At 41.5% G+C, this 12441-nt stretch overlaps 1 protein-coding gene across 4 annotated transcripts in view; it reads right to left on the bottom strand.

Moving 5' to 3' along the window:
* ccdc142 (coiled-coil domain containing 142) overlaps positions 1-11011 on the bottom strand; it is a 32941-nt gene extending 21930 nt beyond the window's left edge. Inside the window, exons 1-7 of one of the 4 annotated variants that reach the window (XM_015057724.1) lie at positions 10646-11009; positions 8273-8510; positions 7995-8153; positions 6043-7289; positions 5484-5785; positions 3326-3412; positions 1491-1679 (exon numbers count right to left, since the gene is read on the bottom strand). In XM_015057724.1, coding sequence (XP_014913210.1) covers positions 1491-1679; positions 3326-3412; positions 5484-5785; positions 6043-7289; positions 7995-8153; positions 8273-8500 — 2212 coding nt within the window. In that variant the 5' untranslated portion in view covers positions 8501-8510; positions 10646-11009. Of the gene's footprint in view, positions 1-1490; positions 1680-3325; positions 3413-5483; positions 5786-6042; positions 7290-7994; positions 8154-8272; positions 8511-10645 lie in introns of all 4 variants that reach the window. The other 3 variants (XM_015057723.1, XM_015057722.1, XM_015057725.1) reach the window with 3 other exon arrangements.
* Between the last annotated feature and the right edge of the window lie 1430 nt (positions 11012-12441).

Here is a 12441-nt window from a genome sequence, read left to right on the forward strand (position 1 = left end):
ACCCCTTCTGTGTGGACGACCTTCCCTCTCTTTGTAACCATCCGACCACACTTCTCTAGTCCGAATGACATCCCAATGTCAGTGCTGTAGATCCTGGTGGTGTGGATCAGTGAGTCGATGTCTCGCTCACTCTTGGCGTACAGAGCAGACATAGAGGACAGTTACGTACAGGACTCGTCATCCATGTAGAGGAGGTGACTGATTGTGGCCCCATTCTTGAGTCGGTATCCGTAGCCAGTCTTGTTGATGATTTGGCTGAGGGGGTTCAGGCCTATGCAGAACAGCAGTGGGGACAGAGCATCTCCTTGGTATATGCCACATTTGATGGACACTTGTGCAAGTGGTTTGCAGTTGGCTTTAAGGGTGGTTTTCCACAGCCCCATCGAGTTTGCAATGAAGGCTCTTAGAGTCCTGTTGATGTTGTACATCTCTAAGCATTCAATGATCCAAGTGTGTGGCATTGAGTCATAGGCTTTCTTGTAATCAATCCAAGCGGTGCACAGGTTGGTGTGTCGGGTTTTGCAGTCTCGGGCGACTGTGTGGTCTACAAGGAGTTGGTGTTTGGCTCCTCTGCTATTTATGCCGATGCCCTTCTGTGCCGTGCTCATGTATTTATCCATGTGTCCGCTTATCTTAGCCGCTATGATGCCTGACATGAGCTTCCATGTTGTAGAGAGACAGGTTATTGGCCGATAGTTGGATGGGACTGAACCCTTTGAGGGATCCTTCTGGATCAGGATTGTGCGCCCTTCAGTTAACCATTCAGGGTGAGTCCCATTTTGTAGCAGCTGGTTCAGTTGAGCTGCCAGTTGCTCATGGAGGGCAGTGAGTTTCTTCAGCCAGTAGGAATGGATCATGTCAGATCCTGGTGCTGTGCTGTGCGTGCGAAATAAAAACTTAAAAGAAATTTGACTTCACAAATTAATGCCTTGAAATTGGGCCTCTGTTTCTTTAAGAAGCTCGTGCTCTTTCCCACACGCCACCTTTAGGAAGACATCACAGTAATGGTCCTATGATGCTCCTATGCTCTAACATTGTTTTTTGTAGCATTTCACTGAAAAGTACTTCTTATAATGAGCTAAGCAGATGCACAGTTCCACCGGGTGTTTAATTGCTGCTGCAGCTAGTCTGAAGGAGGTGAGTTGGGGAGTGGTGGAGAAGGATTGCTCTGTGAGGCGGAAGCTCTGCTGGATACTGCAGCTCTGAAGGGAAGCTTCAAGCTGGTGCTCAGTGAGAGCAAGTATTTCTAAACCTAGATGGTTGCCAAAGGAGATTCAAGGATTTCTCAAACATGCATGAAAGAGTCAAAGCAACTCTCAGGTATGTTTTTGATGAGGGAATAAATTATAGCATGGTGTAAAGATCAAAAAAGTCAGTTTTACGTAACATGGCCCCTTTAAAAGCTAAAACATGAAAGAAATTCTGCTAATAAAAGAATAACGTTTGTGAACATGCAGGGGAGCAACCTTTTTCCTTCTTGATTGTCTTACCACACATTGAGCTGTTTGACTGGCAACAACACAGAGACGACAGCAGTGGAGGGAGGAGCTGGAGGAAGTGTGCCATTGTCTGTGATATCAGGACACTTCCCTCTTCGTTTGAAGTTGCTGCTGCAGAGCTGCTGCTCTCATTTCTGACACATTTATCCTTCAGGGCTGAACCCAAACCTCTGCATGCCACTGATGAGACACACACACACACACACACACACACACACACACACACACACACACACACAAATGTAGCACATCATCATAGCAGGACTCACATGCATCTATCAACATGGCAGCTTACATCAGGTTCATCAAACAGCAAAGTGTTTGGTTTAACCTCACCTCAGTACAAGGACTCAACCCCCAAAGAAAATCTGACTTTTTCTACAAGTGGTGAGGTTTGAAAGTCTCTGACAGGCAGGTCTGCTGCAGATTTTCTACAGGTCCAAAACACCTGAGGACAATAGCTGTAATGCTGTGAAAGCTTTCTAATGTATTTGATGAGATTTATTGTGAGTGAAATGATCCAGCAGTATTCTAAGACTTTACAAGATGAGGGAGATTCTCTCCTGGGACCCCTCAGCCTGACAAGATAACACCGATACATAACATGCATTTAAACACTAATACAGAAGACGCACATTTTGATATTACAGCTCAGCTAGGACAAAACACAACTGCTGGTCTACAGTCATAAGGCACATCAATGTCTCATTTACAAGAGAGACCTCTTAAAGCCAATCATGTGTCTATTTACCACTAATGCCTGGTGAGGCAAATTCAACACATACCAAGGGTCAATATGGAATCACTTTGCTGCCATCTAGAGTTATTGCAAATACCCAGGCTAGGTATATATCTGTTGTATGTGCTAAATTCAAGGTACCAGTCTTTTTTTGATTTAGAATGTTTGACAGCATATATATTTTTTATGTAGCTGTATATAAATTCAGACAGTAAGACATTAAACACACATTGCCAAAATTATACCCTTTATCTCCCAAGTCAATGCAAGAACTCTGATCCATGTATTATTAATAGCAAAACAGATCATCATAACAGTCTTGTATTACATGATAAAATACATTTTATCACAGCAAATAATGAAAAAATCAGCAGCATGCTTTTTGACCAGAGAGACAGCTGACATTGTGATTTATAGGTCTCTTTAGTGGCTTCCTACTTTAAGGCCTGAATTTAAAAAAGTGTCAGTGTTTTGTTAATGCTTTAAGTGGTCAAACTTCAGGTGTTTGGCTGCTTCGTCAAACTCCTCAGATAAGGCTGAAGGCAGCTGGCAGCATTCAAAGTTTTAAAGGCAGACTCAAGACATTTCCTTTTAGCAAAACTTTATTCTTAATTTTTTAACATAAATTAATATTTTTATTGAATCTTTTGGGGTTTTATGCTGTGCCTGTTTTTAACTGCTGTTTATTTCTAAGAGGTCTCCAAAAATTATTTTTTCCATTTATTCTCACCTGATCTCAACTTTTCATTAACCATCTAATTGGTATCAATTTTACTGTTTAGTTTATAATATGTTTAACAGCAAAAACACAAATATAGTTTTTGTAGAATTGCCAGTAAGGCCTGCTTCATTAGTTGCCATAGTGATATGGACTTCCTTCACCTCAGACGCTCATAAAGAAGGATAGATATTGCATTCACTAGATAGATAGTGAATGCAATATCTATCCTTCTTTATGAGCGTCTGAGGTGAAGGAAGTTTGTTGTTTCTTCCCTGTACATTGATTCAAGTAAAGCACTTTGCAGTTGATGTTTGAGACGTGCTAACTGACTGGTTGGGACCATTAGATTGTGAGTGCAGCACTAACCAGAGTCCCAGTGGGCGTGTGCTGACTGGACAAACAAATACAGCCTGAAGTGCTCCAGTATGGTTCGGAATGCCTTTGGAAACAGACCTAAAACACACAGAACAAAATAAATCCTATTTTGTAAATACTCACTGTTCACAGGAACAGAACAGAACACAAGCCTGAAATCCTAACAGACAATATAAACTCTACTGCAGACTTGATCTTCCAGCAGCAGTTTAACCAACATATTTCTGAGTGCATGTGACTTGATTCTCTAAAGTCGTCAAGGAATTCAGTGAGAAAAGTGGGTAAAACTTTATTTGGCGGGGTGTGAATAAGACTGACATAACACCTGTCATGAACATGAAGAAGTCTTCATCAAGATTTATGACTGTTGTCATAAAGCATCATTCGGTAAATTATGACACTTTTAGTACAAAGTTGACATTATTCAAAATGTCTTTGTTATGACAACTTGACATTAACCAAGAACTCATGATCTGACATAAATCTGTTATAAAAGTATTACCGATTACACTTTAAAAATTATGTAGCTTTATTTTATTAAAGCTACAGTTTAATCAGTATTACTTTTATGACAAATTTGTCAGATACCAAATGGCTTCAGAAAGGAGGGCGACATGAGAACTTCCCTCTTCCAAAATCAGAACCTCAAATCATCTGTTTAAGAAATGTTATTTAGCTACATTTCCCATTAGTTTCTTTATTTTTTTACTTCTAAAATGTATTACGTAATTTCAGAATTCTGACTAACAACAAATTTTCAGTGAACTAGTTCTGCAAGTATCTACAGATCCATCAGATCCATTCTGGCCTAGTCCAACCAGACAGTTCCACTAGCATGTTTACGTGGCTGAAATGTGACTGTTTTCTTCGTTCTTACAGATTTCTAGATTGGCTCCTTTATCAGCAGGTATTCAAGCTTATATTAATTAACTGAGTGATCTGCTATAATAATTAGGGCTGTAGGATAATATCGATATCACGATATATATCGATATTTTCTTTCCTAGAAAAAAATCGATATTCATCCGCAAGTATCGTAACATCCAACTGTCATCTTGCTCACTCACTGCTCGCTTCGCCGGGAGAGTGATTAGATCATCAGGCTTAGAGTGATTCCTTCAGATGTTAAGTGTCAAGGTTAAAAAGGTATCAAACTATTCAGAGCAGGGTGCTTGGTGCACTTTATTTACTTTACAAATGCATGTAAGCTACAGTTTGTACTGTTTCAATTAAAAGAAACATGTTTTCTCACCACTTCTTTGATTCTTTTTGTCCAGCTGTCGACTTTAAGTCTGTGTCCATGTCCAACCAGAGCCAGGTATTGTGTAGTTAGTGCTTTTAATCAGTTTTCAGTTAAATTAATTCAATCCAACTCTATAACAGTCACAAAATATCACCAAAATCACTCTGTCCCTCTAAAATCTTTCAGAAAATAGCAAAAGTGTATTGAATTGTATCGTTTGATGAATATCGCAATATATATCATATCTTGGACAGAATATCGTGTATCGTATCATATCATAAGATTACTGTATCACTACAGCCCTAATAATAATATCATGGCACGGCTGTTGTGCTTGTGGAATATTATGCGCCCATTCCTGTCCTGGTCAGGTAGATCCAACCAGGCTGGGCCTGCACCTGGAGCTACAAAATCTCGGAAACAACAATTCCTTATTAGGAAGTAGGACTGATAAACTGGCACTGTTGAAAGTAACACAAATCATTGGTTATGTGAGCAGACAGTGATGCAATATTCCAGAAGCGTTTGTTGTGCAGCTTAAGGTGTGGCTTACATATTTAAGGCTGTGGGCAGAATGGATACCAGATCTAACTGAGTCTTTGGGTGCATTTTTCTGTCTGATCTCTGAAATCTTTTGCATTTTATTAAAGTTTGGTTAATTTTAACTTGCCGACCTGACTTGATCTCTCATATGACAAGCTTGGGGGAAGACGTTTGAATGTCTTTAACACCACATGGCACATCATCTATTCAGAAAACTAGCCTGAGATGACCTGCATTTTGCAGAAACAGATACTCTGACCAATATCATAAGAGGACAGTAGTGCAGGCTTCTTAAAACGCCAAAAATACACAGCAGTGTGTGTGTGTGCAACACAGTGGGCTGAGAGGAAATGTGTAGGTTACCTGTCTCTAAAGCATGAGTAACACTGTGCAGGGTCTGGAAGCTCCTGCGATCATCTTGAAGGTTGATGCTGCCTGCAGCGTTTCCTGCTGCTGCTGTGTGGAGTTTAAGCCGCAGAGCATTAGAGCAGAAGACCAACAGCTGAGACTGATAGTGTTGGAGCAGATCGGCAAGGAGAACTGATCGACCCATGTCCATCCACTGCACAGAATGAGGCCCACCAACACACTCTGGCTCCACAGTGCTTAACCTTGTTCCATCTCTGCCTCTTCTCCTCATGTCCTCATCCTTCAGATCACCAGAACTGAAAAGCATAAACAGTCTCTTCATCATTAACCCGTGAGAAGTCGAGGAAAAATATCATGACCCGAATGCTGATGTAAACTAGCCTGCAGTGCAGAACGGATGACCACAGGATCAGGCGCCTTTCAGTCATTAACTTTAGTCATTGCCAGTGGAAAATGACTAAAGTCCACAAAAAAGGAAAAGTGTGACTGCTTTCTAAAACAGCCAAACAATGGCACCAAGCAGCAATCATTTTCCTGCTCGTGCTGCCCCTACCTTTCTGGAGCATCTGCTCCCGATGCGGTTTTGACCCGGGTCCAGTCCTGTGTGTTGGTCCCAACGACGCTCTGCTGGCTGAACATCTCCAGCTGAGCTGCTGCAGTTACACCGACTGATCCAGCCTTCCTAGTGACCACATCTGGAGCTGAGACCGAGACGAGCTGAGCAGCTGCTTCTTCTGATGTTGGCCTTTGAAGTGCCAGTGGAGCCAGCAGGTCAGTGGAGGTCATGAGGACCTGAAGCAGTGGATCGACAGAGGACTGGTTCAGCTGAGGAGGAGGCAGGGCTGAGGCATGATGGGAGGTGGCTACAGAGGGTGAAGGACAGTCACAGTTTTCTAAACCTTCCAGGTTAGACTGAGCTGCCTCTGCACTGAACTGAGTGAGTCCAGACTGAGTTATGCATGTTTGGCTCTGGCTGGTTCTGGTTTTTCTTGAGCTTTCTTCTTTATTTTGGAAAGAAGACAGTTTCACCAAAACGGGGAGTTGAATTTCTAAAGCAGAACTCTGCAAGGAGCGATTAGGGCTGTAAATAGGGGAGCATTTATCAGATGTTTGATGTGACAACATCTGCACAGAAGGCTGAATACTGTCGAGAAGAGGAGAGGAAGTCAGATATGTCTGCCACAGCTGTTCCCAGGTCCACTTGGGAAAGCTACAGCTGCATTCAGACTCTGGACTCCTGAAGTTATCACAGAATGTTTGGTGAGTGCAATGAACCTTGCAAACATGACAGCTCTCCTCAGAAATCCAGAGGTCCAGTAGTCTGGCAATCATTTCTGCCCGATGAACAGCCAAGACACTCATCAGACCTCTGACTGACACAGCAGAAGCACGATGTCTTATAATCTTTGGAAGTCTGCTAAAGAATTTGAATTTATGTGCCTCCTGCAAAACCAACATCCTCAGCTGGACTTTATGCTCCTCCACAGCCTGACTGTACAGGTCTGTTCCTGATAAAATGTCCTCCAGAACATCTCTGGGTACCAAGTCCAATTCTGTCTTCCCAATCACAGACAGAATACCATATACACATTGCTCCATTAGGAACAAAAGTTGTAGACCAAGTAGGCTTAGAGTCCGTTTCATCTCCTCCAGCATTTTGGTGTGTGAAACTAGTGCCTGTCTCAGATAGTGGTCAGAATGGACTCGGCTGGTGAAGAAACTCCTGTGGTTCAGATGAAGTCGGAACTCCTGACTTAGAGAGACGAGGCTGATTCTGGATGAAGGTGAGCCGGGCAGGACCTGAAAAGAAAGCGACAACGGTTGAGAGTAGCTTCTGACACACTAAAGGTTTGTTAGTCATACGTCCCCACAAAGGTCAGGAAATGCACACATAGTCTACTACTAATATTTTTTTACTTCCATATCTTTCTTTTAAAAAACAACAGAACAGTAATTTGCACTTGTGAATACTTTCATGTAAAGCAGCTTTAACAACATCCATAGCTAAATGAAATCCTATAAGATGCAGCCTACAGAGTCTGTCCAGCTCTGGCAGACCTGATACTTCTACTTCCCTTTACAGTCATACTGATCAGTGGACAAGGATGCACTTCATCAGGTTGTAAAATCAGTTGCTATAGTGCAGTGGGAGTGGGCAATCTGGCAAGGTATCATAAAATATTTCTTTTTCCCAATGAAATCATGATATAAAGTTCATCAAAAGAACAAAGAAAATGTCTTAAAATAGATTTAAATCAGTAATCACCAATGCTGCCAATTTCTGTCAGTTACCACTAACTTTTAAAATGCAAGTCTTTGAGTACTCTCAGACTGAGACCATTTTGCCTCACTCAGAAAACAGAGAAAGAAAACAGTAAAAGAGAGAACTGTCTTATTGTAAAAAAAAAAAAATATAATTCCAACAGAGCAAACAACCCATCCCTCCATCCCTCCACCCACAGCTAAAAGAGAAGAGTGTTTTTAAGGGTTCTGTTTTCCTGTGACCTTAGTTTGCATTAAGTGAAGTTCTCTGAGCTGATGCTGCAACAAGTGTTTCAGTCTGGATATGAAAGCTGTTGACAGATGAAGCCTTCTGATGTATTCATGTATGAAGAGCAGCAGAGATCGCTGCTCAAAGAGCCTCCACAGAGCTCTGTACTGCCCCTAGAGGAGAGAGGAAGACAGGACAAAAAGACCACCTTCAAATGGAACAGCCCACCCTACTTTCAATGTGACTCAGTCATAGTTAAAACAGAAAGTGACAGATATTTCCTTGAACTCACTGGTAGGGATCCCATGTGGCCCCCTTCCACCGGTGGGCCCTGCAACACCACTGTCAGAAGATGCTGCTGCATTCGCTGCAGACGTGCAGAGGAGCGCGACACAAGGTTGTGAGCCACAACAAGGTTTTCCTCCTCTTCATCTTGACTCGGAACATGGAACAGACACTTCAAACTGGGATTAAAAGTACTTCTGAACAGAATCTCAGCTCGCTGCAGGGACCGTGACATGACCAGTGACCTGAACAGATAGAAAAAAAATTATCAGAAAGGAACAAAAACCCGAAACACCAAAGACAACCCTATCAAAGTATTTAGAAATTATTCATATTAGAGTCTCTAACTTGTACTTAACCCTGGGTCCTTATGATTTTATGCCACCTGCAACCATTAAGTTAAATAGAATTTATGACCACCATTCTTTGCCTCACACCAGGATCTGTGGTTGTAAGACACTGCAACCATGCAACTGCAACTTGGAAACTAGGTGAGTGCCTGAGACTGTTCCTGCTATAAAAGATTACACTACCGAAAGCTGAACAACAAACAAGGATAACAATTAGTTCATGAAAACCAGCATGAATGTTTGCAGGTTTACTTTGTAATTTTTGCTTCAGTCTGTGTATAAAAATACCCATATATAATTGTTATAGATAAAATAACTTCATTTTAGCAGCAATACAGACAAATGCTGCTTTGTGACTGAAATAAAAGGAATTTGATTATATTCTGTTTTAAATTCCACATCATGAAACCAGAATATTTTTACTCAAGACCATCATACCAAGAGCTGCTCACTCCAGCTCGTGTCTACTATATGTCACTGGCAGTTCATGTACCTCAGCTAAAGATTCAGATTAACAGCATTTGCACAAAATAAATGTTTCTGGACACAGACATTATTCCTCCAAAAAAAGTGTTTATACCCTTTGTGTTGAACCGATCGTGCTCTGATCGTCCGTCACAGTGCATGAAGGAATTTTCCTCTCCAAGATAAACAAAAAAAAAGAAACATATGAAATGAATGGAATTTAGTTTTTCCATGGGTCAGTGTTAGCTCTGTTTCTGAGAATGGATGGTGTTGTGTACTAATTTTGTTAGAAAGACAAATCTGTGGTCTAGAGTGGTAATCTGGATTAGAAAACAATAGAAGCTGATGACACCAATACTACACCTCTTATGCTTCTCGGTAAGTTCCAGACCTGTAACCTGTCAACAGTTGTATGGGATTGTACAATGTGTCATTTCACTATGTCACACTAAAGTGAAAACTGCAGCAACAGCAGAGTCTGCAGGCGCAAACATAGTGGCAGCATATCATATCATATCAATCACCGACCTGAGTTCAGTGAAGATTTGCTTTATGGCTATTTTACTCAAGATTATCAATGAATGTTGCAACCTGCAAGATGTGTCCCTTTGATTCCACAATTCCAGCTGCATGCTGTGAAAGTATGCAGAACACACAGGTGACCTATGATGTGAAAGGCCAAACCAAACTAAACGGCCTTCTGGAGGTGAATATTTACTCTGGAACCATTATCTGAAAGGGACTTGAGTCTCATCCAATCAAACTACACAGTTCTAGTACAACTACTGCATTCTGTAATGGTTACCAACTGGTTAGCATCTAGCTAGTCTAATTATTACCATGGAGACCTGGTGACTCTGATATAACTCTGTTGCCATTATCTAACAACATGTTTTGGCAAATTCCATTGATTGGAGATGAAAATTATCATTAAATCATTAGGTGAGAGCTAACCTGCCCCTTTTCCTAACAGAACATTAAAGGTTCCCAATCTGAAAGAAAAAGCTGAATAAAACCCTAACCCAATTTAAAATATCCAATATAATCAAATACTGTAAAAATGAGTTTTAAACTGTAAGTTTTCAACTAGTATTGAGCTCTTAAACATTTCTCCAAAGCCTGTCTTCTAAAGCCAACTGGAACCTTTCTTGTACTGTGTTTCTGTGCAAACCCCACGCAGAAGACAATTATTAGCAAAACAAAGAAACTAGCAGCCATCTGCAAACAAATCAAACAACAACACTTTCAACAGATAAACACAGCTAATACTGCAAGTGGTTTCTCCAGATCAAACACACTTCCTGAATACTTCATGACAAGCATTATTAGGGCACATTTTGCTATCATGTTCTGATTTGGTATCATGTCTGGATGGTGCAGCTCTTCCTGTTCGTATCCAGGTGATGGTGAACAACTTTGGCTGGATTTAAAGCAGTGAGTGCATGAAACCAACCTGCATGAGGGCTGTTTTCATGCATTCAGTAGCCAGCGGTTACTTGAAGCACAAATCAAACCTTAAAGTTCAACAGTTTAGTTAAAGAATATCAATAATGACAGAACTTTACTTTTTACCAACATCTCGTTACTTCTCCCAGCAACGGTGCGTCTTGGACGGGGACAGCTTATTCCAGCTAGCCTTTAGCCTCAGATCTTCTAAGGCGTTTAAAGTTCGACAGAAATGTTCCGAACAGACGCAGCATTGTCCTGATCTGCGCCTGTCTGTCAACACAATCTGCACAGAACAGGGGCGCTTTTTAATCCCGTGTTCATGCTACGTTCAATTTCAAGTCTGAAATCGGAGGGGGGGGGAGGGGGGGAGCAGGGTAAACGAAAATCCTTTGGGGTAAAGAGCATCAACAGATCTGTCGGTAGGCGGAAGGAGCGCTGTTGCCAAGCGGAAACACGTGTGCTCTGGAGCGGAAATAGTCAAATATGGTCATTCACAGCATAGATTCACAGCTCCCCCTTATTACCATCGCATTGACGGAGAAAATATAATGTATTACTTTGTATTTGCTTCTGAAAACTGCTTGACGGACCATCGCACTGAATGCCTATGTGCTGTCGTTAAAATATGTAAACCAACTGTGGCCGTTTAATAAATCGCTAAATGATTAAGAAATTATTCTAAGTACTCTGGCGGTGTTTTAACACGGTTTTTAATGTTTCTGTCACCACTTCATTAAAGTCATATCTCATTTAAAATAATATTTAACCCTCAAATAGCCTGGCCACAGATCATGATGGCCCGAATAATTTGTGACTTTACTGTACAGGCCTGTAAATTATGTTAGAGTTTAAAACTTTTCAGAGTTCTACCACTTCTTCATTATTATTTGGGTGTATTCATATTAATATTTATAAACAAAATCACACTGGTCACAAATTATAATAGTGAAGAGGTGGCAGAAATATTAAAAACATTTTCTCTGTCAATTGTGAAGTTTACAATCCCAGCTGTATCAGTAAAAGGAGGGCAGACAATATGGGTCCCACATGGGTTTGTCCCCAGTTTCCATGGTGGGTTTGCCCATGTAGGGCCACCGTCATGTAGCGCCCATGTAGGCGGAGACCCTACATAGGCAAACCCACCATGGAACCTGGGGACAAACCCATGTGGGACCCATATTGTCTGCCCTCCTTTTCCCCATATGGGACCCACCTAGGTATGCTGGCTGGGTTACGTAAATACTTTTCTTCTCGCTGATCTTCAAGTCGTACGGACAGGTTCATTCGTGGCTGTTTTCACTTTTATTGCGCTGTCCATATTAGTCTCCATTCCAGTTTACAAACTGTTGAACTTTAAGGTTTGATTTGTGCTTCAACTGGTGAACTGACGGCAGTGGCGCAGTTGGTGGTAGCAAGAAGGTCCTGGGTTCGATTCCCGGCCTGGGGTCTTTCTGTATGGAGTTAGCATGTTCCGTGTATGGTGGGTGGGTTCTCTCCGGGTGCCCCGTCTTCCTCCCACAGTCCAAAATCATCCAGGTGATCATCCAGGAAATGATAGACAGGGAGAGCCTGACTAAAACCATCTGGTTGTGTCTCTGCTTATTTCCAATCTCAAATGAGCAACTTCACGTTCAAGAACAAGCCCAAAAACACGCAACTCATTAAACTTTAAAAAAAACAAGCCCAGTCAGCCCTGACTGGGATCACAGCCAGATGCTGTGGGGTGACTTCACACTACATGAAACCCCTCCAAAGTCTCACTTTATGGTTTAAGTGTAATCAAATCACAGTTCCAGAGATAAATAAAATTAGAGGAGAAGCAGCAGCATTCAGTTTCTATACGCCACATATTTAGAACAAACTTCCAGAAAACTGTAAAACAGCTGAAATACTGGGTGCCTTTAAATCTCAA

This window comes from Poecilia latipinna, unplaced genomic scaffold (assembly GCF_001443285.1).
Source record: "Poecilia latipinna isolate Pla-1442-1.1 unplaced genomic scaffold, P_latipinna-1.0 Scaffold1486, whole genome shotgun sequence".
Lineage (NCBI taxonomy): Eukaryota > Metazoa > Chordata > Actinopteri > Cyprinodontiformes > Poeciliidae > Poecilia > Poecilia latipinna.